At 38.1% G+C, this 27,799-nt stretch overlaps 1 protein-coding gene across 1 annotated transcript in view; it reads right to left on the bottom strand.

Moving 5' to 3' along the window:
* NPAS3 (neuronal PAS domain protein 3) overlaps positions 1–27,799 on the bottom strand; it is a gene marked incomplete at its 5' end in the record, with an annotated part of 740,467 nt that overhangs the window by 411,433 nt on the left and 301,235 nt on the right. The window contains one exon of the mRNA XM_058540352.1: positions 24,778–24,860. Within this exon, the coding sequence (XP_058396335.1) occupies positions 24,778–24,860 (83 nt within the window). The remainder of the gene's footprint in view (positions 1–24,777; positions 24,861–27,799) is intronic.

Below are 27,799 nucleotides of genomic sequence, written 5' to 3' on the forward strand. Positions count from 1 at the left end.
TGAGCCTGAGAGTGTCATTTTCTGCTGTTAACCTCCAGGTTTCAAGTTCACATTTTATGAATTGAGAAGACACGGAGTAGGAGAGGAAGGAAAAAACCATGGAATATAAGAAGGCAAAATCCAACGGGCAGAAGACCAGAAGTGAGTAGAAAATAGGTAAAATGCAAACTCTGTCTTTGTTTCGGTAGCTACTCTGCAAACAATACACCATAACACAGCTTCATCTAGCAGCTTCTAGGAGCTTTCCGGGCTTCTAGACCCTTTAGAAACATGGAAATAGTCATAACAAAGCACAAAAGAATGTTCTACTAGTTTCAAAAGACAGATGACATTAATACAGGTCTTATGCTGATAAATTCCTAGTTCGATTCTAAGCTTCAGTACCTCTTAAGCGATTATTGTATTATTTTCATTATATTAAAATTTCAATGTAAAACAAAAAAGCATAGTCACCGGCATCAGAGAGACAGGTGCCTCCTATCTTCATCATTTACTAGCTAAGTGACTTAGAGTTTTTTTTCTTTTATCTATAAAATGGAAATTCTAACAGCTATTTCATTGGGAGGTTGTGACTGTTAAGAACTCAATTATATAGCATCTGATAAACGCTCAGTAAATATTAATTCCTTTTTTCCCCTCTAGTTTATATTTGTTTAATACATACATGTCACAATCCAGGGGTAATTTTGAGAGTAGGAAAAATGAGCTGCTTTGTACTTCTGTACAAAGAGGGCTATGACAAGAGCAATTATCACCACATGTCCTTGAACTATTGAGATAATCCTTCTATTAGTCAAACTAACTTTCTCAATAAACATACGATCTCATAAGAATTTTAGCCATTTTAAGTCATTTTCTTTAAACTGAAAACGACAACTCTAATCTGAAAATAAAGCTCTAGAAATGTTTCAGTTGCTGATTTATTAGGAAATGTTTTTATTCAATAAAGGGATCACCTTCATCAATACAGCTATTCTCTTATTCATGTGAAATTCACTTAGTCATTTTTAAATTGTGGTATGTTTGAGATAAAGTATATCTGAGAGTTTGATCCAAGACCTGCTTCTGCCATCAATATACCCAAGGGCGAACATTTCTCTGAAGTTCCAGAAAAGCCAAGAAAAATAACACGGCATCTCGTAGGATTAACTGCAAGGTTATTACCATTGGCCTCACTTTGTGCTTTTTCTATATTTGACCATAAAAACTTCAACACAATGTATTCTTAGCCCTGAAAAAAAAATGTATCACTTCTCTTTCTGTCTGTCTCCCTCTCTCTCTTTTCTTTCTCAATCAAAAATTAGAAAAGCCTTTGAGATAGAATGAACCTGAATGAAAATAAAGTTAATAATCTTGGTAGTGAATTAACATATGGACCAAAGATCATGGACTTCTGTTTTCCCTCTGCTTAAATACCCACTCCTGTCTCTGAATATTTGATTAGTTGCTTTGGTATTAAGATGTTTCTGACTTCTGTGCTTTGGTGTTCCCCTTCTTGTTACCTTGATGGACATTAAGTAGCTCAAAGGGATGCATAACATAAGTGGTAGGGACAGCTGAAGAACAAAATCTGCAAATGTTCCAAGGTTCACATTTGTAAAAGAAAGTACAGGACATACAGAGTGCTTTTTTAGATGTTTTTTAAGGAAGAGAACTACAGTTTTTAGTTAAATTTCAAAGAAGGGGGGGAGATGCAGTTATTTTAATTTCAAGAGAGTTCAGAAATTAAATGCAGTGTTAAACAAGAAAAAAACAAACAGGTGTCACCCTTCTTTTCTTAGTGTAAGTATAGATTCTAGATCCTAAAAATGCAGTGTAATATACAAACACAGATGCATACTCTTCCCCACATTTTAAAGATGGGAACATAACAGCATCCACAAAATTCTAGGTATATTCCAGGCAAAGATTAAAGAGAAGGAAAATGCATTTGGAGGGGAACATCCATCGTGTACATACTTGGTGCAGTACACGTTACAAATTGGCTATTAGACCTGCCCTCATCTCTCTACAGAGGCAGCCACAGCTGGATCAGATCTATAATGTAATAGGGGGATGAGGTGTCTTTGGATAAGGGCCAGCATCTTAATTCCTGTTGAAAGAAATATTGCTGATAGAAATATTGACTGCTAAATTATTCTGAAGCAAGAACACGTTCTTCTTTTCTCTATCATTCTAACCTCTGATATAGGAAGCCATAGTCTCCTACATTTTTCTCAGATTGCCATCTTTTGTAGGGAGATGACACTCTTTCTACCTTATTACTACCAGGAATCTTGTTTGCTTCGTCTGCATGGCAAAAGATAGAAGGAATAAGTACCGACAGTCCCGAAAGGAAGCGTGTGCTTTTCTGCCATAAAATACCATCTTATTAAATTAAGAAGACTCAACATATAACAATTGCTCATTTTTATTACAGAGTGGCTGTATTCTGAATGGACTAATCCTTTTGCACCTACCTTAGGTCAATCCTGCCCATCTCTAATTTCCTCCTATCCAGATTCTGTGAGTATTGCTGTATTTCTCTTTTTTAACATGAGGCATTCTAGATGACATCTGAAGAATAAAATTCTTTCCATGGAACAACATTCGGCTGACAGATGACCATATGACACCCTTCAAACAGTACAATATGTCACTATCAGAACACGACTGCTGGGAAGTGTATATTCGAGGTAATATTTAATGTTCAAGTCAAAACATAATGGAATTATCCCAGCACTTAGTATGAACACACACAAAGAGAGGCAACAACACGCCTCACTCAAACATTATTTGTGTTTGGATTACAAAAAAAAGAGAAAATTTGTTATATTTTATAAATGAGAGATAGCTCACCATGTTTCAGCTCTAAATGAAAAACAAATATTAAGCCTATTTTTCTAGGATGAAGAATAATTGAGATAAATTTAACTTCTTTGATTCATCTTAATGTCACACTAAAATTTATTCAATAAAACTAAGATTGTAGCTTCAATCCCCCAGCAGCAGCCCCTGCAAACCTCACTCAAGCCCCATTAGATAGGAGAGCTGCCGTAGGGCCACTTTGTAAGCGATGACCTGAAAAGAAGAACAGAACTGAAGCGTCCAAGTCTTTCACTTCTGAGGTTGAACATAAAACTCAATACAAAGTTCCTTTTATATCTTTTTTTTTTTTGGTGAGGAAGATTGGCCCTGAGCTCACATATGTGCCCATCGTCCTCTTTTTTTTTTTTGCTGACGAAGACTGGCCCTGAGCTAACATGCGTGCCCATCTTCCTCTTTATTTTTGCTGAGGAAGACTGGCCCTGAGCTAACATGCGTGCCCATCCTCCTCCACCTTATATGGGACGCCACCACATAGCTTGACAAATGGTGCATCCATGCACCTGGGATCCAAACCTACGAACCTGGGGCTGCTGACGTGGAGCACGCACACTTAACACTACGCCACCAGGCAGGCCGCCAAAGTTCCTTTTCTAATAACACACATATTTTGGGAGTTATTGGGAAGGCCAGTGAATTATCCCAGTTGCATTCTCATAGCAAGTCCTGCTCTCCCCACGGCAAAGCTAGTTTCAAAGGGATCTTGAGAGAAGTGACTTTGTCATTATTAAAAGTATTTTAAAGGAAACACACAATTTTAAAACAAAGTACCCATGGTAGAATATTTTTGTGACATTCGTTCCAAGTGACTAACATTTTTATATTCCAAATGAATTAATAATGATCGCTCACTTGTTTTAAAGTGTTATCATTATTTACCTCCTTACACAGTCTTGCCAAGAATATGTTATATATCTTACACAATACCAAGACAGTCTTGTGTTTTTAAGGACAGAATACTCACAGTGACTTTTGCAGGAACTGTCCTTTCATTAGCTCTGTGAAGCTTAAGAGTCTACGGCATAAGCAGAGGTGATGCGCCCCATGAAGGGGAGACGAGGGACAAAGCGTTACAGTAAAGATAATCATGAAAACAGTAATAAAGGTATCAGATATGGCGCCCTTATTATTTGCCAGGCATGGTACAAAGGGCTTTATAGGGGCTATATTATTTAATTCTCATATCACTTCTATGAAATTGGTATGATGAAAATCTGTTGTTTTAAAATATGAGATCTCATTCTCTTCACCACTGCCATAGAACACAGCTTCCATATCAGGTTGTGTGGGTTCAAATTCCAATTCTATCATTTTCTCTCTCTACGAATTTGAATGAGTTATTTAATTTTCCTAAGCTTCAGTTTCCCAGTCCGTAAAGAGGAGTAAGATTATTTTTTCTGAAACATCTCAGCTCTGTCTCCATTGCAATCTCACCATCACCTCCCAGTTCAAGCTTCATCACCTTTGCCCAAGACTACGCCAACCAGTGCCGGTTGTTCCCATGCCTGCATGTGCTTTTTTCTCCCCCATGCACCTCCCACGGGACCCCAATTATACCTCCAGACTCAAAGTTTTTCATGGCTCCCCACAGCCTTCGGGGTAAAGTCTAAACTCTAATCTCTGTCATTTGGTTTCAACTTGACATTCTATCTAGACTCATCTCCTGACAGTCTTTTACCCATTACGCTGAAATCACTACGTGAATGTCAGCCTCCCCTATAATACTGTATGTTCCTTGAAGGAGAAAGATGTCTTACTTATTAATATTTCCAAGTCCAGCTCTGAACTGGCACAAAATAAGCACTCAATAAATGCTTTTTGAATAAAAATGAATAGAATGCCAATGCTAACTTATATAGCCCACATGCTCTATCCCCACAGAACCACTCCCTACATCTTTGCAAAGCCCTGAGCATCTGATCATGCCACTCTCTCCACCTGGGGGGTCTTTCTATCCTTCTCCACTTAGCATAACCACACTCACCCACCAAGTCTGCTCTAGGATCACACTGCCTGTGGCACTTCCTCTGATTCTCAATGTAGAATTCAAGCTTTCTCCCTCCAGGCTGCCTTTATTCTTTGAGTCTTCCGTGACTCCAGCTTTGCATCTCATAGATTTTATCACTATTATTTATTTCTGTATCTGCTTCCTTAGCCTGACTGGAGAAATCCACAAGAATGAGGATATTAACTATTTCTTGGTTGTTGCAGCATCTAATTGCAGGGTCCAGAAGTCAGCAAATAATTACATAAATGCCTATGTGATGGACTAGTATGCAAATTAGGGAGTGTGAACAAACTATCATTTCACTGAGAGGCCCTTCTGATATGGGACCCACCCCCACACCAACCCTTCACTCTGGGAACTGTGGGGGACCACCCTGGCATTGCCCCTTTCCATAGCTCTCCTCCTCTTCTCTTGCCCTCTCTGTAGGACTTAGGGACAAGTGCAGGCAGCCCCCAGACCATTAAACTTCTGCATCTGGATACCTGAGCTGAATAGGGACAGGGACCTGCTTAGATGGCCTCCTGCAGTACATGGTACATGGGATATCCTGGAGGAATCACCCCACCACTACCAGCCATTTATGCCAGACAAATGGATAACCAAATACTGTGGCTGGATAGCAGCACAGAGGTTTTCCCTGGGTAAGCTCCAGGCTTCTGAATTTTGCCAGCATTGGGGATGGAGCTGCAGGAGAGGATGTATTTTTCTTCACTCAGGCCCAGTGCTACCCTAAGCACCCAACCCCAAATACCCAGGCTGCCTTCACGCAAGCTTAGCCACCCACTTCCCTCAGGGGAAGGATATTCTAGGCCATACAATCCTGATGTTGGATAGAGCAAACTCTGGGTAGGAAAAGTGTATGAATACGTGTGAAATTTTGAGTTATATCAAAGTAAAAATTATGAAGGCAAGGCCTCTGTCCTAGCTTAGAAGGCAGGTCATTTGAGGTCTTGGTTGCTTCACCTCAACATAAATGTTTCAATGCTAAGATCAAGGGGCTGGACTAAATCAACTCTGGCTGCACACATTAGATCAACAGGAATCAACAGATGTGGCCACACCCAGGACTGACAGAATACATCTAAGAATGACCTAGCAATGTCATTAACGCAAGAGTGCATTAACAAGAGATAAACTTGCTCTTTTCTCTTTTAAAGAAGGATTCTGGGGAATGAAAGAGATGAAAAGGTGAATTGTTTATGTTGAGTCACTCAGCTTGCCATTGGGGCAATTATGATGAGATAAGAAAAGTACTTACTGGAAGGCAAATACTCACATTTTATGGACTTGAGCCTCTATCTCTTTTTTCACATGAAAGAGGAGAACACTGTTTATTGTCACTATGAGATTTGTTAACCCATTTCCTCTAACAGAATATGTACATCAAGAGTTTACTCACTGGGGCCGGCCCAGTGGCGTAGTGGTGAAGTTCACTTGCTCTGCTTCGGCGGCCCGGGGTTTGCAGGTTCAGATCCTGGGCGTGGACCTGTGCACCGCTTATCAAGCCATTCTGTGGCAGGCATCCCACATACAAAATAGAGGAAGATGGGCACAGATGTTAGCTCAGGACCAATCTTCCTCAGCAAAAAGAGGAAGATTGGCAACAGATGTTAGCTCAGGGCTAACCTTCCTCACCAAAAATAAAAAGAGTTTATTCACCATGCACTGATTTAAATCATTGTCCAAAATCATTTGGTCCTAATTTTCCTTAAGCACTATTACATTGGCCAAGAAAATCACAATTACACAGGCGCTCATGCGCGCACACAGTTATCTGTGTATATACATTCTTCACCACCGCCACCTACTCCAATGATGGCCATTCAGAAATGACTCACTGGGGGTGCTTAAACCCTATCACTCAAAGAGCCCAGATTGGTCTTCTGAAAACTGGCTATCACAAGGCCAACATCACTGCTTCTGACAGCTGTCTCACCCAGAGACCCAGACACACAGCCGTGCCTCTCCTGCTTGTGCTGTGGTAGCTGTGTCAATTTGGATGCCGACTGCCGGCATGACCCAAGCAGATGCAGGACCCATATGTGCAACTCCAGAGAAGATTTCCAAAGCACCGCATCTGGATGTCATCTTTTCTTTCCTGGCCCCACAGCTGAATGTTCTGCTAGACCTGATTGCTTCTCTGCTGGGGGTCAGTCTGCCAGCACCCTGTTGTGCGCATTGCCACTGCTCGACTTCAGTGTTTGAAAACAGTAACTTGGATAATCGCCTTACACTGCGGCACACCAGAGATTTACCTGTTTTGTTGGCTTTTGTACCTAAGTCTATCAAGGGAGATCTGAAAAACATTGGTGCTATTTCTTTAATTCTTAATTTTAAGGTGTTTATTTTTTAAACCTCCATTGATTAGAAATATAGGGTGCAGGGTCTAAAACAGGTATACGTAACCTTATATTTACACACACCAAGTTTCCAACAGGGAAAATTAGCGTGAAAAGAAAATGCACTATGGCAGACACGTTGTGTCAGTGTTTCTCTGATCCTGGGGCAGCTTCCCCACCTCACCGGAACAGCTATGTGCCACCAGCACCTACCCCCCAAAAAAGAAAGGAGAGTCCTCCTCTACACATCATCTCTTTTCACTTGCTCCTTTGCAAATGAGCCACTGGATGAACACTTCCTTCCAGGTGGAAGTAAAAAAATGAGAAAAAGAGATTCTTCCCCAGTGTGAATCATCATAGATTAAAAATGCTAAAGCCTTCCTCCAGGGAGAAAGAATAGCTTGATAACAAATTGACAATGACGTGTCCTCCTGCTCATCTGTGCCAGCTTTCCCAAAGCACAGACCCTTCTTTCTCTGCAGATCAAGCCTACTCCTTCTCAAGGGATGAACAGTCTCCATCGTGATCCCCAGTGTGTGGCCCATGCCTCAGTGAGGAAGAACTGGGAGGAATGAGCTTTGTTTGATTGATACGAACTCTATCAATTAGATTCCTGGGCGATAAATGTCAATGTGATGTGTATACTGATATTTCAGTGAGGAACATAAAATGGATATAGGATTTAAATAAATATTGTACAAAGAGATTGTTTTATAAAAACACACCCAGAAACTTTAAAATAATACTGAGTACTGACTTTAAATTAAAATGATTTAACCTCAAAATAAATTAAAATCTCAAAGCCTGTCAATTTTACAGAAATTGAATTAAAATACAAAATTAAAACATACAATCTCAAGGTTTTTTTTCTTTTATATTGTAACATTGATGCCTTCATTTAAAAATGAAACTGAACCACTTTTACCAACTATTACATACAGCTTAAAACGAACCTGGACTGCTACCAAGCATTTCAGCAAGAAACAACTTATATTTGGTGTTTTAAACTTAATTCATAAAACATGAAAAATCTCCATCACTGCTATTTTACGCACATAAACGGAAACCAACAGAAGCAAACAGCCAAGTATTCCTTCCATGATAGCACATGGATCTCAAAGTTCATTTTGTTTTTTGTTTTTTTTTTAATACTCTAGAGAACAGCTGGCATGTATTTTATTCCCAATATTGTCTTCTGGCAGAATGATTCATGTAAATAAAGCAGCAGATCATAACATGTTGGGGAAAGAAACAGTTAGAAGGTTAAGTTTTTCCAGTTCTGAACAACTCAAGAATAAAATCACCCCTGGGTATTTTAGGAATGGAGAAGCGCTGACCAGCCTTCAGGAAGTTGGAACACCTCTGTTCCTGTGTTTAATATTCCTCCTAAGTGAAATCATGCAAAGCCTTTAGAAGGAATTGTCCTCTCTTTCAAAGGGGTTTGACTTGAGTACAGTTAATCATCACTGTGATAAAGCAATTAAATGTATTCATAATTAGAATGAAACCAAATGTAAGTAATCAGAAAATTAAGGGGAAAATGACATTATGATGGGACTGTGTTTTCTTTAACGACCTCTTGGCCAAGAAGGACATTCTCACATCCTTGCATGGGGACTTGGGTGCATAACGTATTAACCCTAGTAGGAGCCCAGTATGTAAATTTCTTCTTCAAGTGATAAGAATACGTCTTGGAATCATTCAGGATCGCTGACTTCTCAATAATACTGCCCAAATACAAGAAGCAATTAATGATCAATCTGCTAGAAGTTATACGTATTGTTGATGCAAATTCAAGTCATTCTGCAAACCTATAGAGCACCTACTAAGAGTGCAACACAGGAGAAGACACAAAGATGGACAAGACGTGATCCCTGTTCTCAAGATGTGTATGATCTAATAGGAGACGTAAGACACACATGCAACCATTTTGGAATTTTTTTCCCAAACAACACAAATCACGTATATCTAAATGGGGGAGTTTTTATATATATGAATGATAGCTAGCCCTGAAAATGGCATTCCATTTCCTAAATTTTAATCAATTGTAAATGCAATTGACTAAACTATAAATTTTAGATCATGTCTTTAGACCTGCAGATTAGGATACAAAAATTTTTTTATAAATTCTTTGAGAGAAGAAATAATATAGAAAATAGTCCCCAAAGCTGTATTTGGTGTGCCTTATATATAGCAAGCTCTCTATTAATACTTGTTTAATGTCAATACATTGGGTCTATATTTTTCCTGCCCCAGCTAAATTGGTCTACATTTAAGAGGAGGCTGGTTATACATCTTTTCTACGATGAATAACCTCACCAATACCGAAAATAATGGGCAGTGATCTCAGTGGCAAAACCTGTTCCCTCAACCCCATCTCCCAATTACAATAATCCAGACGAATCTCCAAGGATGGAGGAAACACAATCTAGTAATTTAGATATCAATCAAAATAAATAATATAATCTCCCTTTAGATTAATTCTATGAGTTAAAGGTCTTGAGGTTAATGCAGATGTCAGTAGGAAAATAAAACCTGGATTTTTTTTTTTTAACTAAATAGATTTTAAACAGTTATTTTCAGTGGGTGTGACTAAAGGAGAAAATGCAACATGTAGAAACAAGAAGAGTATCCTCTCCCACCTATATTTTCATGTTAAGCATGGCACATTTTGGGGGAAAAATTACTTTGTGCTTTTTAAAGCTTCTTAAGTTTCTCTGAAAATCACGCTAAACTCTCCAAACATAGTTGCATGAGATTCTATTAGACACGCAGCTTTGTTGACGTGGCCCAAAATGATTTTCCCCCTCATTCTGCTTCTGCGGGCTTCCCCAAGTCTCCATTTCTGTTAATGACCTATTGCTTCTGTCTGATTCAATACAGCCCACTGGCTATGGAAATGGCAAGTCTCAGCAGGAGACAACAAAATGGTCAGCAAACAGGGCTGAGCCATGTCATTTTCCTCAAATACTTTCCCAGGAATGAAATGACAAGCTGTAAAATGTTGTCTTCTGCTCAGGGCAAATATTTCTTTATTAAACAAAAGTGCATGTCCTCTAGTTTCCATTCAAACCATAGCTTAAAGTATGTCACTTGGAAAACTTCAACTGTAAAATAATTTCTTACTTAATATTTCCCTTATAATTCCTTTCTCTGTCTCTCTCCCATTTCCACTTCAGGGTTCCAATCCCAGCTGTGCTGGTTACTAACAGCTGCAGATCCAGAAGCAAGTCACTTTACCACTCTGAACTTCAGTCTCTTCATCCTTAAAACGGAAATGATAACAGTACATAATTAAAAAGATGGGTGAGAGACCAACTGAGATAAGGTATGTCAGCAGCTCACTCAGCAAGTGCCTAACATAGAGTAAGTCTCAATAAATGTGTGCTAATATGTATTATTATTCCCCAAACTTTCATAGTTCTGTATTGAAAATCTGCATTCAGGGAACTAGGATCAAATTACTTTCTGCTTGGATCCAATTTTAACATTTCAATTTTAGAGAATCCAGAAGTTACCTTACTTTCCTACGTTCTTAGCAGAATGAGTCTTCTCCACACAAAGTTTCCATTCTTATTTAAATAGAATCCTCAGAGACTTTACAGTGACGTAATAATGACCAGCAGCAACTGAGGTATCCTGCCAATTTCAGTAGAGGACATGTCCTGAGAAGGGATTGTTTTCTTTCAGCCTGAAATTCTTCCCCACTAAAATCTACCTAACTATACCATAGTCTCCAAGTAAAGCCAGGTTAAATGACTACCAGTTAAGTTACCAATCTGTCACATAAATTCCCCGAACTGATTAGCAACCTTCCCGTACTGAGAATAATTTGATCTACAACAATCCAATTCCTTGTAAAAAATAATAGAGCTTAGCTGTGGAGCCAGTAAAAGTAATCATTCAGCAGAGATAACTGGTACCTACTCAAAGGACTGGGCCTGCGTACTTTATATTTAGAAAGACTCAACACTGTCTTTTGGAAGATTAAATGCTGTCTAAATTCTGGATTGGGTTTTTACATTCAGTCCACCTAAATGTGATCTCAAGAGAGGATACAGTTGATCTTACTATGCATTATTAAATAGTTACTGAGTTTTATCTCCTATGTGACTACAATTCTAAAAGTATAATTTAAAATGTCATTGAACTATCCTTATGGATTAAAGATGCAATTAAAATAGTCATTGATATTATCATTTGCCTTTGTATTTACGTAGAACTCACAGGCTTCCCGCTTACACAAAAAGAATTTTCTGTTTCTTTAGGTCAATTCTACCCTTGGTCTAATCTCTACACCAGACTAAATTTACTAAAACACTGTATCACCCTAAAATGAAGTATGAGAGTGGATTATTTCAGAGGGCATTTTTCTGGTGGCCTAAGGGGTCACTTGCATTTTTTATATCTTTAGAAATGAGGGAAACAGCTGCTCTGACCTGACAATTCCCACTGCAGTTATCTGTCCTCAAGGGAATCTGACTAAGTTCTTCTGTGTGGGTAATCCAACCGTCAGCTACACATTCTATTCATCCAGAATAATAAATGTTTATAATAATTTCACTAATTCACCCAAATGTTTCTTTTTCCCAACATAGGTAAAGCAAAATGGTATGAATTTTTCTTTTCTTAGGAGGTGTTCCACTCTGCTGTCACAAAAGAACACTGTCCCATGGATTCCTTACCTTGCAATCCTAAATCATCAGATCCTGAATTGGCAATTGTCTGGGAAGTGATATTTGCAAGGCGCTAGTGACATTAATAACAACAGCTGGAGTCTTGGTGACCGGGAGCATCTGACCCAGCTCCTGGGCTGGCCTGCAGGTGCCTGCCTGCAGTTGAGAGAGGATGGAACTTAGGAGTAATTTCTGCATCCCCCTAGCAGGACCCCTATAGTGCCTTCTTATTACAGGTGCCTACAGATCTCAGTTACTGTGGTCTTTAATGGGTGTAGTATTACCCAGGTCAGGCACAGAAGAAGCAAAGCATTTGCAAACATGTATCAGCCAAGATGTTCTGTATTATTTCTCTCTTGAAATCAGCTGTTCCTTCCACAACCATTTTCAAGAGACAAGGATCACAATCCCACTTGGGTTGACGTATGGAAAGTCAAATGTAAAAAGGGAAATAGGACCTTTGATGGTGGAGAAATACTTGATTTTTATTTTTGTTGGTTTACCCATATTTTTTGACTTTTCAACATTTTCTTCCCTTTTTTTTACTTTGTGCAGTTAAAAAAAAAGAGGTATTTGACCACACACGTGTGCACACATGCATGCACACACACACACACACACACAAAGAGGGACAACTACTTATGCAAGATTATTCTGTAATAATCTTTTTGTCTTTAAAAAGCCAGTGAAGGGGCCGGCCCGGTGGCACAAGTGGTTAAGTGCGCGCGCTCCGCTGCGGCGGCCCGGGGTTCGCTGGTTCGGATCCCGGGCGCGCACCGACGCGCTGCTTGGCAAGCCACGCTGTGGCGGCGTCCCATATAAAATGGAGGAAGATGGGCACAGATGTTAGCCCAGGGCCGTCTTCCTCAGCAAAAAAAGAGGAGGATTGGCGGATGTTAGCTCAGGGCTGATCTCCTCACAAAAAAAAAAAAAAAAAGCTAGTGAAGTAGACTACAGATGTAACATTATCATATACTATTGTTCAATTATGTGTTCAATTTAAGCTCTTATTGTATTTAGAGATTTTTTTTAATATCTTAAACTAATTTTGATTTGACTCTCCTAAGCCAGACTTTCTCCAAGTGTGTTTTGCAGAATACTACTGTTCCAGGATGCTCACAGGTGTCTGCAATCAGCTTAGTTTGGGAAACAAAGCACAATACCTACCCTGCCCCCAATCTCCAATCTTTGCTCAAACCCAAATGCTCACAGAGTCCAAAAGGCTTGCAAAGTTCTGGAGACTCAGATGAAAAAGCAGTCCTGGCCATATGGACTGAGTTTGGGTCCATGAGAAACGATAATCAGCTGGTGTCACTCTATTCTATGTCATTCCTAGCTGATGCTGGTAACAGGAACGTAATGTTGACTACCACCAAGGACTATTCTAAAGCCAAAACGAACACTGTAATGTGGCACAGATTTGCAGATATCTATATACATCAGGAAATTATTCACATTCATATTTGACGCATAACCCTCAGATTTTCTAAGATCTCTGTTCACTTTTAAAATTGAAAGTATAATTATCCTTCTGTTCTATTTTAATCTCTAAACAATTCGGCCACTATCAGTGCTTGAGAAAGAATTAAAGATATGTTCCCATACCTTGCAAACAATCTTCCTGTCAGCAGGCCCCAAAGCAGGCCCAACCACGATGACCTTGCGGCTCCTCCCCACCTCCCACCATCTCTACCGTATGTGACCACGCCAAGGGAATGCACGTGTGCTAGTGAGGCTAGGACCCTCAAGTACTCCCACAGAAACCCACACGAACACCAGACTTAAAAGTGTGTGTGTGGTGGGTGAACTGTGTAATTTTACGTTTGTAGCCACAGGAAGCACTTGTTGACCAGTCCCAAGCTGGGCGATCGGATTCCCTCCTGTGGCCTCTGGGGTGCAGCCTGTCACAGCCAACTTTTGTTGAACACTATATGCCAGGCACTGTGTGTGCTATCTCATCTAATTCTCACAGCAGTCTACGAGGTAAGAACTGCAACCTTCTCCATTTGGGGTTGAGGAAACTGAGACGTAGAGAGTTTAAATAAATTGCCCAAGTCTATAACTAAGAGCAGGGATGCAAATCCAGGACTCAAAAGCCACTTGTCTATGTTACACTGAACTGTGTTGGTCTGTTTTGTTCATGATTTTCTCCACACATACTGGGAAAGCTGAGAAGCAAAACCATGACTCATCTTTGTATCTCAGTGTTTTCTCCAGTCTCTGATGCAAACTAGGCACTCAGGAAATATTTACTGAAGTTTATTATTTTTAGATTTATTGTCTCATTTTCCTAGATCCTGGCTACCTTAGATAATTAATTTTGTGACTAGAAAGTCCCACTTATTAGCACTAGTGCTAGTCACATGTCCAAAACCCACAGCTTTCCTCCACAATAATGGTTAACCTCAAACCCCTTCCCCTCACCCACACCTCTCACACTACTTCTTAGTGAAGGATGACATATGTTTACTCTGCAAATCAAAGTTAGTAAGGTACATGAAAACCCAAAGGGATATGTACCTGCCACATATACACACGGACCATCATTAAAATCCTTCTGGAAGTTCTCCCTTCTGCTCTTGATCTGGAAAGACAGATGATGGATTTTGTGCAACATGCAGGAGGAGAATCATATGAGCATTTCAATGTCCACTCAACATAATTTACAGCAATGGATGATGACTGCTTCTACCTTCTAGCTCTTCTGGACTTCTGATTGGCTGTTTATTCCCATTTTTCTAAGCAAATTGAAGAGACTGTACAGTATAATGAGAAAAGTAATGGCATATAACATTTTGGTCTAAAGGAAATGTTGATTCCGGAGTCCCTTTATAAACTCTGCTTTTTCTAGTTGCTTCCAGGTTGCTAATGAGATTATTCTGACAACTCCTTTGGTTATTATGAGAGGGATTTTCATTCTCAAGGTAAAAATATATTCTTACTACCAAATTTTAAATTTTTACTGTGAACCAGTATATACTACCAAATATAAATACATATACGTAAACAAATGATTTATGTTGTGTCCCATGAAAATTATTTATCTTGCTTTTAATCTGAGAGGCTTTTATTGATAATGCTCCTATATTCCTGTATAGGTAATGCTCCTGATAAGCATTAACATTTTTCTTCAAAAACTTGGGCATTATTCTGGACTACCCAACATACAGACAGAAATACTGGCAGGTGTTTATTAAACATTCTATATACCAGGTTCAGGACTAAGCACTTTTAACTCTATACTATCTTGTTCAATCCTCACATGCCTGTCAAGAAAACTTCTACTACTGTTTTCTCCGTTTTAAAGATGAAGAAACTGAGACTTCAAGAGGACAAGAGACCGTTCTAGTTCTGCTCAGTTAATAAGTGAGCAAATCAGGATGTGAACTCAAGTTAGTTGAATGCCAAAATCCACGCACTAAAGGAATCTGCCATAGCCTGTCCCTCATCTAGGGGAAAAGGATAAAAACTGAGCTGGGCATAGAGCAGAGATGAAGCCCTAGTTCTGGGGTTAACTGTGACTTTGTCTGGTAAGAATTTATTTGTTCATTCATTTATTCACCAGGCATTTCTTAAGCACCTATTATACGAAGGACTCAGATTTTGCACTTGGAATATACTACTATTAGCACTTGTTCTGGCCCAGCTCTGAAGGATATAGGAAGCTTATACTGAATTTAATGGGATTTGAGCTTTTTGGAGAAAAATTTCAGATTATTATTTTTCCAGATTGTGGCAAATGAATAGCCCTCATGACCCCTTCTGATTTTTATATACAATGAGCTAAAGCAGCAATGATTTTTTAAATGATAGGTTTTAAACATTCACAACTGTAAAATATTTTCTCATACTCAATCATGAATATGATTTTATATGACAAGTTAATTTTGAATAAAAAATTGTACTTTTTCCTTTAAAATGAAATTCTCAGGCAATACAGTATCGTGAAATAATGGTTTAGCCATCAACCTCTGTGTGCTTCCGTTTTTCAATTTTGAGAATGGAGGTTTTGATAAAACATACATTCTTGAGTTAATGTGAAGACCTGTGAGATAATTCTTGGCAAACCACACCAAGGTTCTCAAATGAAACCAATTTCCCAAGTATGAAACATTAACCTAGATAGAAAATACATGCTAGGGTCAGAATGATGCCTGCTTCATCAAAGCCTGGCAACTTCGATGACATGCACATTGCAGGTGGGAGACCCAACTGACTGCTGCAATATCAGTTTGCTAAATTAGATAATGGGCACATCACAACCCTTTTATAAACCCTCTTTCATAAGTTATGATTCATTCATATACATATTTCAGTTTAAACCCAGGTCAGTTACTGACAGAAGTTGTGAATTAACTTTCGACATTAAAAACATCTTCCTAAATGTCAATGCTGATATCTTATTTGAGGTAAGGATGTGACAGAGGTGAACAGACTTAAGAAATTTCTGCTTTGCTTTTCTTTCCTGTCTTTTTAAATAAGAATACTGTAAACCTTACTTCCAATTGTTTTACAGCTCAATTGATAAGGTGTGTTCCTTTTTTTTTGTTCAAGAAAATTTAAAAGCAACTAATTTAAATATGCAAAATTATCTTGAGTTGTTCATACGTGAACTTAAAAGCCGTGCAACACAGGAAAATTAAGTAATTATGCCTCCAAGTTATTTACTGCAATTAAGCTCATTTATCATATGCAAATTAGTGCAAACTGGTCTCATTAGTTACTAAATTACTCAATATGAGCTGAACAATGTAGCACTCCAGTTTGTAATGAAAAATCCCTGTAGAGGCAAGCAGTATCAATTAAGCTAATTTGCATATGCAAATATATTCACTAACTTTCTCTTTTTCTATATTTAGTTTTACATTTCCTTACCATTCTGGATCATAGGGAGACTATAGGGTCACTCACCTTTCTTTCCTTCCTCTATCACAGCTAAAGAATGCCTCTATTATTTGAAGTTATTTTATTTTATTTTAGTACTGATGGCCAGCAGGATACTACTTTGCCAATAAGGTCCATCAGAAATAAGATGATGCAATTTCCCTACAAATGACTATTTCTTTTATACTTTAAGTTCTAATAAAATAATAAGGATTAAATTCTAAGGCATTCATAAACTAGAAAATAGACTTGAACATATCCCTATCTCTCACAGAAGTCTTTTGAAAACACTATCATCAAATGTAAAACGAATGTTGATTTGATTAGGCAGCATCTTAAATAATAATTTGCATCTTTGTATTTGTCAGCTTTCGAGCTGTTTTAGGTATTATTCACTTTTCTTTGTCCAGATGTTTGAATGGTACTGCTACAATTTTCTCCTGCTGAATGAGATTAAAGGAGATGCTGATGATAACAGATTTGGCGTTCTCCACCCTCCACCCCAACGTTGTTATAAGCGGTTTCTTTTGCCTATACAGCCAATCTAGTTTCTGTAAATAATCTTCTCAGTCTTCTACAATCGACCGGTTCTCAAAGACTGAAGCAGGCCTGTAGCTAAAAATACTTGAACAATAACAAACATATAAAATATCACAAGATATTCTGTATTTTGTTTTCCTTATTACATCAACCACAAATTTTTAAATATTTCTGGTAGAAATCCTGCATGTTCTCATTTGTCTGATGATAATTCTGCAGGACCAAAATAGTGTGCAGATCAACTAGTCATGATTCCAGGGTATGCCCTTAACCAATCTTTAATATGTGATTAATAACGGAAATGCAGCAATTTAAATATAAATCCTACTCTGACTTTTTTCTACATCTGACTCATAAAAGCCTCTTGTAAACCTAGGCTCTTCTTTTACATGAGATATGACTCTACTCTGTATTCCACGGCTGAAGGTGTTGAGGAAAGAAAAACCACATGATTGAAATTGGACGTTTCATTGAGATCTATGGTGGTGTCCATCTCACCCACACAAATCTCAGACTACTTTACCTATCAAATAGAAAAACAATCACATTTGAGTTCCCTTCTTCCTCACCATTTTAAGAAAATACATGTATTTTTTTCTTTTTTGGGGGGAAGATTAGCCCTGAGCTAACATCTGTTGCCAATCCTGCTCTTTTTGCTAAGGAAGACTGGCCCCGGGCTAACATCCGTGCCATCTTCCTCTACTTTATGTGTGGGACGCCTGCCACAGCATGGCTTGATAAGTGATGTGTACGTCCACGCCCAGGATCCTAACCTGCAAACGCCGGGCCGCCAAAGCGGAGCGTGCAAACTTAACCACTAAACCACCAGGCCAGCCCAAGAAAATACATACTTTAATTAATCTGTTCTGCTAAGGTAATGGCCATATCTATGCCTTCTACAAGAGAGTTGTTCTACTAATAAATGATCCTTGCAAAAACAATTATTTCTCTAGTTATGCTGGGGAAGACAGGCAGTCATGCAACCATTCTGCCCAGCCTTTTCTGAACCCCTCCCCGTCAGAGAATCTCAGGTATTATAATCTTAGAATGTTCTTGATGGTTCTCTCTTGAGCTCTCTCAAAGGGTCTGCCCGTGGGATTCACTGGCAGTTTGGGGCTTAACTGTTCTAAGAGCAATGCAAAAACTCCATCGTGTCCATAAATAATACAGGGTCAATGACATAGATATGGGAGGGTTCATGCAATAGAGCCAAGCTCAAAACTGACACATGGATACCATGCTTCCACCATTATCTCCTTTCAAGGCATTTCTTATAGAATATTTTTTTTTATTCTCCCAAGACTTAGTTTAAATAATAAAACATGTGGGTACATATTATAATTATATTTCTCCACCTCAGAAAATTTCATTTATTTTAATATCTAAAACTAGTTATGGATAAAGACCAGCCTTTGATCACTTTATAAGTATGTAATAGACATTAGTAATGATATGTATTACACGTCAGAAATATAACTTACACATATTTATCTGTAGTTCACCATAATATGCTGACAGTGAATACAAACATAAACCTTAAAAATCTTACACATACAAGGTTTGATCTGATTGTTTTATTTTAACACCCGTGAGGTGAGTAAAGCAGTGTGACTATGAAGTATGCAAAAACATCTGCAATTTTATATAACAATTTTATAAGCATTATTTACAGAAAAAAAAACCCTGAGCCTTTCTGCTAAGGGCACACAAATAATTAAAGCACTCCGTTTATAAATCTGCACTAAGAAAAAGTCATTCCACTAGTTAATTTTATGAGTTACAAAGATGACACTTGTTACCGTTTTGTGTTTTGTTCACTTTGACAAAATAAAATATGAATATTCTATCTGGCCTCTAAATTGGGAAAGTAGAAGTAAATATCACTCATTTTTTGTATTAAGGAAATTATGAAGTGGGAACAATAATGCTCATAGAGAGCTTTTAAAACAGGAACCAAATTAGTGCTTAGTCACATTGCCAAACGAAGAATTTGGGAAAGATCCCACATAATGAACTAATGTTCTTAGGTTTTTACTTAGCTTGTCACAAAAAGCACAATTCCTAATCTTGACCCTTTGCCCTCCTGCTCCTCATCTGATTAATAAAAGTCAAAGAAGAACAAAGTGAATTAAAATGCCTTGACTCAGGCCCAATGCATATACTCCATACCCTGCAGTTGTAAGGCTGACATCACTTGAAACCCTCAACTCTGCTGCAGAAGATGCCTCTGTCCTGAAATTCAGGCCTGAAACAGCTACAGTTCACTGGGGCTACAATACTGGTCACAGTAGTGAGGCTTCCATGTGAATGATGTGAATGGTGGCCCCAGAGTTGCATAGTACGCAGCCTGGGCAGTGGCTTTGCCTACATACACCAGTATTGGATAATTAAATTGAAAAATAACTTTGTAACAGTTGGTTTTATATTGATAGAATCACCATTAAGTTTAATTTTTTCCCTCTTAGTAGGAAAGAAGTCAAATTTTACAGGATCCACCAAACTTTCTAAATTTTCCTAAGAGAGTATATGGCTAGACATACACAGCAAAAACACATACTGCAGTCCTCAGAATGGGTGGACCAAAAGTTAAGGAGTCCACTGCCATCTCCCACCCCTAACTCTCTACATGAAGGGATCCTTAGCATGGTCTTCCATGACACATCACTGGGGGCGCAGGTAGCAGGAAAGCTTGGCACCTGGTACGGTGAGGTCATGGGCATTTCCCTAGCCCCACCCTGGTATTCAGAACTGACCTCTACTTTACTTTCCAAATTCCATCCATAACCCACTTCTGTCCATTCCAAACATAAATTATTTCCTTTTATTACCACTGTCTTTAAAAATGTCCTCATCATTTCTTGGGAAGTATTATAATCTAGTGTTAGTACCCTGGGTTCAAATTCAACTCTCACTTAACCAGTTATGTGAATTTGAGTCAGTTATTTAAGTTTTCTAAGTCTTAGTTGACTCAATTTTAAGATGTGCACAATCATAGCACTTATCTCCCAGGTACAAATTGTGAATATTCAATGACGATATAAGAAGAGGACTTCACACAATACATCGAGCTTAATACGTATCAAAATTCAATAAGTATAAGCTAAAATCAATCCAGATTAGGCTTTTTCTAATTAAAACACACACACACACACACACACACCCCTGATCTGGTATTTGCATCAGGAATGCAAATTTATAGATATAATCAAAATATTTGATGACAGGAAAATGGTTAAATAAATTATGATACATGCATGTTATGGAATGGCATATAGCCATTAATAATAATGAAAGCTTATCCTTTCTTAATACAGATATGACCACAAGATACTGATTTTAAAAAAGCTGATTGCTAAAGAGCATATAATTGGCCACTGCTCGACCTCATGAATCTCAGACGTATAAACATACTCTAATAACATTAAAAACAAAATTTTCCCTTCACACTCCCTTCTCATCTCCCACTCTTCCTTGACCACAAACATCCAGACACTTCTTTACCTTCTATCACTCTTTAGGTTTGTCTTCTGCACCTAAAACTTTACTGCAACTATTTCAATTGACAAAACCTATGACGTCTCTTCAGTATTTATCCTACTGAAGGATTTATCCTTAGCCACCTTGACATTGTTAATACTCCTTCTTTAAATAAAATCACATCCTGTGGTTTCTTCTTCCCTTTCTGTCTACTCCTTTCTTATCTTCTACTTGCATTTTAAGTGAAGACACACACTGGGGTTGCCTCTCCTCAACCCTCTTCTCTCTTTGCTCCACATCATTTCCATAGTCTGCAACTCACTGCTTGATTTGAACTATCATTCATCTAAACACTAGTGATTCGTAATTCCCAGCCCCATTTTCAGCCCTATCCTTGATCTTGCTCCAGAGGATCAGACTCAGGTTTCCAGCTGCTTATCTCTTTTCAACTTGGCTATTTAAGAGAATATCCCTCTTACTCAAGTAAGAGTATCACGAGACACCTAGTTACCAATCTAGACAACCTGTGATCATTATTAACTCCTGTCATCCTCTAGCCTTTCACATCTAATTCATGACCATATGCCAATAATTTTATCTCAATTACATACCTGCCTCTCCATTCATAGAGCCTCTATCTTGGAGAAGATCTTCATTTGGACTCTTGGACTACTGTAATAATTTCCTAAATGGTCTCTTTATATCAGCCTCTCACAACTCAAAGACTTCCCCCATACTGCATTTTGATAATAACTCTAGAAACAAACCAAATCCTTATCTTGTCACTCTCTTGTATGAAAGCCTTCTCCACAGGCTCATTACTGGTCACAGAATCCTGGGTTGGCTCACTAGGCCTGTCACAATATGCCTCACACAACTTCTCCACCTTCATCTCTTATGTATTCCCCTGTGCATGTGAAGCAGCCATCAAATCGAGCACCTTAACAGTCCCCAAACAAGATCTATTACTACTTGCCCCCATGCCTTTGTGTTTGACATCCCCTTTGATTGGAATATTATTCCATTTTCTTTGCCTAATAAACTCCTATTCTTCCACCAATAACTTGGAGAAGTCTTCTTTGATGCTTTGTGGCAAATTCAGAGTCTCACTCTTTGTAGCCCCGCTGTACTTGACAAGTGTGGTGCTTCTCACTTTATGAGGCCTCCTGGTTCCTCTTTCCCCAAATGATTGCACGCTAGTTAAGGACAGCAGCCATGAGCCTACTACAGCAAATTCTGTGTTCTTACTAAGTATTTGAAATTTTTTTTGTAATGATGATAAACTGTGAGGTTAGAGACCATGCCTACCTTGTTGACCACACAGGCTTTTATCAGATATTTGCAAGTGAAGGAAGGGTAGAAGAAAGGGAAGAAAGCATTCATTCCTGTCCCCATGAATCAACTGGATTCAACCATGGACCCTCCTGAAGGAAAATACTGAAACCATCTTATCCTTGCAAACCATTGAGATATTGTTGAATGTGGTACAGACATGGGTCTATGAGCTCAAGAGTTCTTCTGCTAGGAAGGAAGATAATTAGATAGCTGAGAGGAGGCTCTTCTTGTTACTACTACTTCCCCACCTCTGCCTGCCCACAGATCTAATATTTCATTTAGAGGAGTATATACAGCTCTTCTACTCCATAACCACTAGTGTTAGAATCAAATGATCAGAAGTTCCAGTTTCTATGAAAATTTCAGGATTATCTAGTACAAACACATTTGGATGCCTGACTTTCTTGACCGCATCCCTACTAAGCCACCTATACTTCCTCTTAAAGCCAAAGGCTTAGAACATATCCCAAATGTGGACACTCCAATTTAGAAGTTTTCTTATATGAAGGTGATATTTTTCTCTCCAATTTTCACCTCTTTCTCTCTTCCACACTCTGAAGCCACGCATTAGATGAATACATCTAATCCTTTTTCCACATGAGGTCTTCAAATATAGAGAGAAGACATCCCTTTTAAGTCATGTGTTTTCCAAACTAAACTTCACCAAGCCCTTTGCCACTCCTCATGTAACATTTCTAGCTCATGCACCAGTCTGGTTAGTCTACTCCAAGTGACATCCAGCTGTCTATGTTTCTCTGAAAGTGTGTTGTCTAAGTCAGGTGTGACCAATGCAAAGAGCAGAAGAGCTCAGCAGCCTCATTCTCAATCCTCTATTCTCTCAATGATGCCTAATGTTGAACTGGCATTTGGGGACAGCCATTCTATACCATATTTTTACATTAAGCATACGTTCAATTCAAACTCCTAAGTTTTGTGTTTTAAACTAGTTTTAAATTCTTGCAGTTCCTAAGTCACCCTCCCTTGAGGACTTTGGACTCAAATTTCCAGAAATAATTCAGAGGATAATAATCTGGGGCTACTGTTTGCACCATTTCTTTCATTGACTAAGTTTTACGCGCTGACTGCTTCAGAATATAAACAGGAGTCATCCTGAATCACATCAGAATCTAACTATATATACATATATGGCATGGCTCATACAAAACTTATAAAGAAGATTCTGAACAAAGTAGGTACAGGAAAGAGGGAAATAAAAATTTGAAGATCTAGAAAGAAATGTCCTTTCTGTATTCCTGAACCTAATCTACTGCAAAGAGATTTCAAAATTTTATGTGCACAATAGAATAGCATTCTGTTAAGGTGTATTTCAAGAAAAGTCAGTTGTATGGGATCTTAATAGATATTAAAGGAGAAATGAGAAATATCAGAATAAACAAAAATAAACAAAATAAGGCTTTTCAGGGCCTTAAATTTGCAAATGTGAATTGTGACAGCTCAGACCTAACGAAACATCAAAATTATCTCAAAAGGTTGTTAAAAATCATAAATTCCTGAACTTCACCCTGAAGATTCTGATTTAGTAGGAATATATCCTTTGAACAAGTATCTCAGGTGATTCTGAAGCTGCCAGCCAAGGAACCGCTTCGGAGAATCACTGGGATTTGACCGTGGAGAATCTGGTGATAACAATTTCTAGGGTACGTATTTTTGGCAATAATATTGATTCAATGCTACTTTTGGCTATCTAGAACATGAAAGCACCCTCGAGGCCATTCTTTTAAAACTCTGAATGGACAGGTATCTGGAGCTTACCTTTATTTTTACTCCGAAGTTGACCTAAGAAAAACATAACCACCTTTTCCAAATAAGCTGCCTAAAGATACCAAACACGTCTGTTTCTTTAATTCTATATTAAAAACGTATCTTACATAGTAAAAATAAAAGCTTTGGCCACATCAACATTTATCCTGGAAGCAGAAACAACGTAGAAGAATTATCCATGGATGTGTTGAATTGATGGCACAGTCTTAAGAGAAAAAGTGTTGAGTAAATGAGATGCTGAGTCTGGGATGAACCTTCTCTAGGACTAAGTAACTGCAGTCCGATCCGGGTGACCCTCACATTTATTTGTCATGAAATTCATTGCTAAATCAATTGTCATTATTTTTCTCCTTTTACTTAAACAATATACTTTAAAACTTCATCCTGAGAAAGTCTGTAATTTAGAGGGGGCAAACATTAAGATTGGAAGCACTTACGAATACACACTCAAGAAAAGGACAACTGAAATTTGGCAACACATAAAAATGTCACATTACTGTCACAACATTTTGCTCTTCCAAAAACAATATATAGGTCCAAAGACACACATATATCCACTTACAAATGCAGCACACACACAATCATTCTGGGAACAGCCAGCTACTATACAATGCGCATCAACAGAATGGTGCAATTCATCTCAATTATTACAGCACAAATAATACTTGCCCTCCCTTTCTCATTAATATTCTCTCAAGGGATGGCTTTCTAAAAAGAAAAAAATAAATTCATAAGAATTCCAGAATTTGAAGATAAAATAACAAGTCATATACATAGCTGAAATTAAAAAAAAAACATTTTAATAAAAAGACTAAACATATGAATTTTTCTTAGTAAAATATAAGCAAGTTTCTTTTTCTTTTAAAGGTACCTGCAAAATGTGACTTCCCAAATGTGCTTCAAATACTTCAATGGCCAGGGCACTGGGGCTTCTCCTTCGTTGTGCACCTATAACTTAAAAAAAAAAGAAAGAAAGAAAGAAAAGCAAGAAAGAAAAATTAAGTTGGAGCTCTGATTCATACCTTCAGCTTAATTTCTCTCTAATTACGCCACTAGCTAGTTAATACATCAATGAGAGCTCAGAGAAACACAACCCGGTGTTAATCTTGGTTCTGAGTTGCCCAAGCATAAGAAGAACCTAGGTTGAACTTTCAACTCAGAATAACAACTTCTACACACATTAAAAACCGCATCCAGACTTTTTTTTTTAATTTTCATTTTGGACTGTTTTTCCTATACTGGAGCAAAAACATATGCATGTTCACATTCCTTTAAAATAAACTAACACACTGTTTTTCTTAAAATCTAGGTATTTTTAAAGTATACACTTACTGCTTTTTCCCTCAAGATGAAACCTAAACTTTTCATATCCTCCAGGCTAGGAAAAAGCAAACAGGAAATTTTTTTTTATGTTCTAATGCAATAACTTTATCATAACTTAATAAGCACAACATGTTGGATAAGAGATTCTCATTAATGACTGTTTGCACTAGTGTTAAGTGTCTCAGGACGGCTGGATTTCGTATTTACTGAATATTCTCGTGTAACTATTCCTACAGGACCGCAGAGAAACCCAACAGGCTCTTGCTCAGCATGTGTCTTATGAGGTCAGGGACTCTTTTCACATCTGAATATTCCTGTTCTCCTACTAACTTCTGGTCAGTTCTTCTCTTCCCGGCCTACCCAACACATGTTATCTGCAGGCATCTGCACTCAAGAAGCCCCCACAATCCTTAACAAAAGTGAGCTTAATGCACGATTTTTGTGGGATCCAGAATTGAGGGTCTTCTCTTTACAAATTTTTTTGCATGGGGTCACAATTTGCTTTTAAATCTGTTCTTGGTATCTTGGGAAAAAAAGGTACCCCTCTTTTTTTCAGTTCTCAAACATTAAAATCTGCTTGCTTTCCAGTAATTTATGAAAGTATTGAGATATTTTCCATATTTCCAACAAGTAAATTTTCCATGTCTTCCTGCTTTTCTTGAAAATTTTATTACAAACCTCTGCTCTCTCAAACCTAGGCAGCCTGAACTGAAAATAAAATCAACGTCCCCTACTTTCTTACTTCTAAAAACACTTTCAGCTAGTTGACAAGAAAATTCCAGCAAAATGCTGGCTGGGATAATTCTGCTTCGTTTCAGTTACTAAGTCAGTCAGTTGGATCCACAGCTTAGTAGGGATTATAATATAAATGTACTTAAGATTACTGTGCTGTGAAAAAGCAGGCAGTTTACCCCTGCAATTGTGACTTAGTGTCTGCAATGTCCGAAAGGCACTTGGAAAATAGCATGAGTGTTAAGTATCATTATTACTGGCAAGAGGATATAAAAGGGGCATTTTTTTCCAATGGGAAAATTTATAAAATATAACTGAAGAGTGATTATTATCAAAGAATATTCCAGCTGGAAAGGATCTTAGAGATCTCTCTTCCAACTTCCTCACTTGCTTCAGAAGCAAAATACACAATTAATAATTTTAAAATAGAAAAATCAGTTTTCTATCCTAAGACTAACCTTTACTATAAGTACAGACACAGGATTTTAAAAATTTTAATATTCAGATATACTTAAGACAGTACTAGTGTGTGTGTGTGTGTGTGTGTGTGTGTGTTTCTGATTAATTTCCTATTCTAACATGCACATTACTCCCTTCAAAACTCCTTTGGCATTTTTGATAATGCAGCTGTCTTGCTGAATACTGTTTTCAGTTTCTAGAGTGTTAATTGCACATTATGGTAGCTTGGTGTGAATGATCCCACATGAATAAAATCTGCAGACTTTTTTTTTTTTTAAGATTGGGGGGGTGCTTTTGGGAGGGAGAAGGGGGGAGTTGAAAAACTTCAAAAGTGTCCACTCTGTTTTTGAGGCAGTAATTAGGATCCAGAAAGCTCCTTATTAATGGTTCATAATTTGGGGGCATTTCAGGACTTCCAGTTGTGAAGTTCAAAAGGAACCACTGTGCCTCACAAAAGAAAATGGGCTAATTTTAGAGAACGTAGACTATTCTACAAAGAACTAGATTAAGAGGGGGCCAGGAGAACAACAGCCACCAACCTATAGAGGACCCTAAAACATCCCAGAAAATATAAAGAGTATGTATATTTACTAGAAGGCCCAGTAACAACAGACGTTAGCTCAACTGCCTTCTAGAAGCATGGAAACAGTTGGCTTCAGTGGGGCGCTGCAGGGGTTATTCAAGCCTGGCCACTGATGGCCTTTCTTTTCCTCACTTAGGGCTCCAGCTGTTCTTTAAGTAAATGTTGCTAATGCATACACATTTAGGGATTTTATTTAAAAAACTTATTAGCCAGCCTGGGGATCCCACCAATCTTCATGAGGTCTTAAATCCATGAGTCCTACCTACATAGCTATTCTTTGTTCTTCAAATCCTCTAGAAATCTGAGTGTGCATCCCAGTACATGCAAGCATAACACACAAGTATCTTGTAAGTGATTTCATGCTATTCTATTCAATGGCATTTTTATGGAACTGGAACTTCTCTTGATTTATATGTTTTGCACTTGTGCAGGTGATGTGGGGCTGTAATGACAGTTACTAATTTTACAACCAACATAAATATGTTAAACAGGAGCCCATTATGCCCCTGGTAGAGGCCCAGCTCTGACTCTAGCATTATTGGTAACTGAATAGACGTTAAATATGTACTTCTTATCTTGCACTTTTTATCCTATTGCATTTGACATTTTGAGAATTGAGACAATAACCTAATAACTCAGGAACAATGCAAATATAGTTATTTCGTTCCTCTGTTAATCTCATTGTGTTTAGAGAACATCATTAATGCTGAAAAAAAAACTAAAGAGGCATTTCCTCAATGAGGTCCATCATTCTCACAAAAGTAATACACTGCTTATGAAGCTCTCTCAGATTTTT

The sequence above is a fragment of the Diceros bicornis genome, chromosome 5, assembly GCF_020826845.1.
Source record: "Diceros bicornis minor isolate mBicDic1 chromosome 5, mDicBic1.mat.cur, whole genome shotgun sequence".
NCBI lineage: Eukaryota > Metazoa > Chordata > Mammalia > Perissodactyla > Rhinocerotidae > Diceros > Diceros bicornis.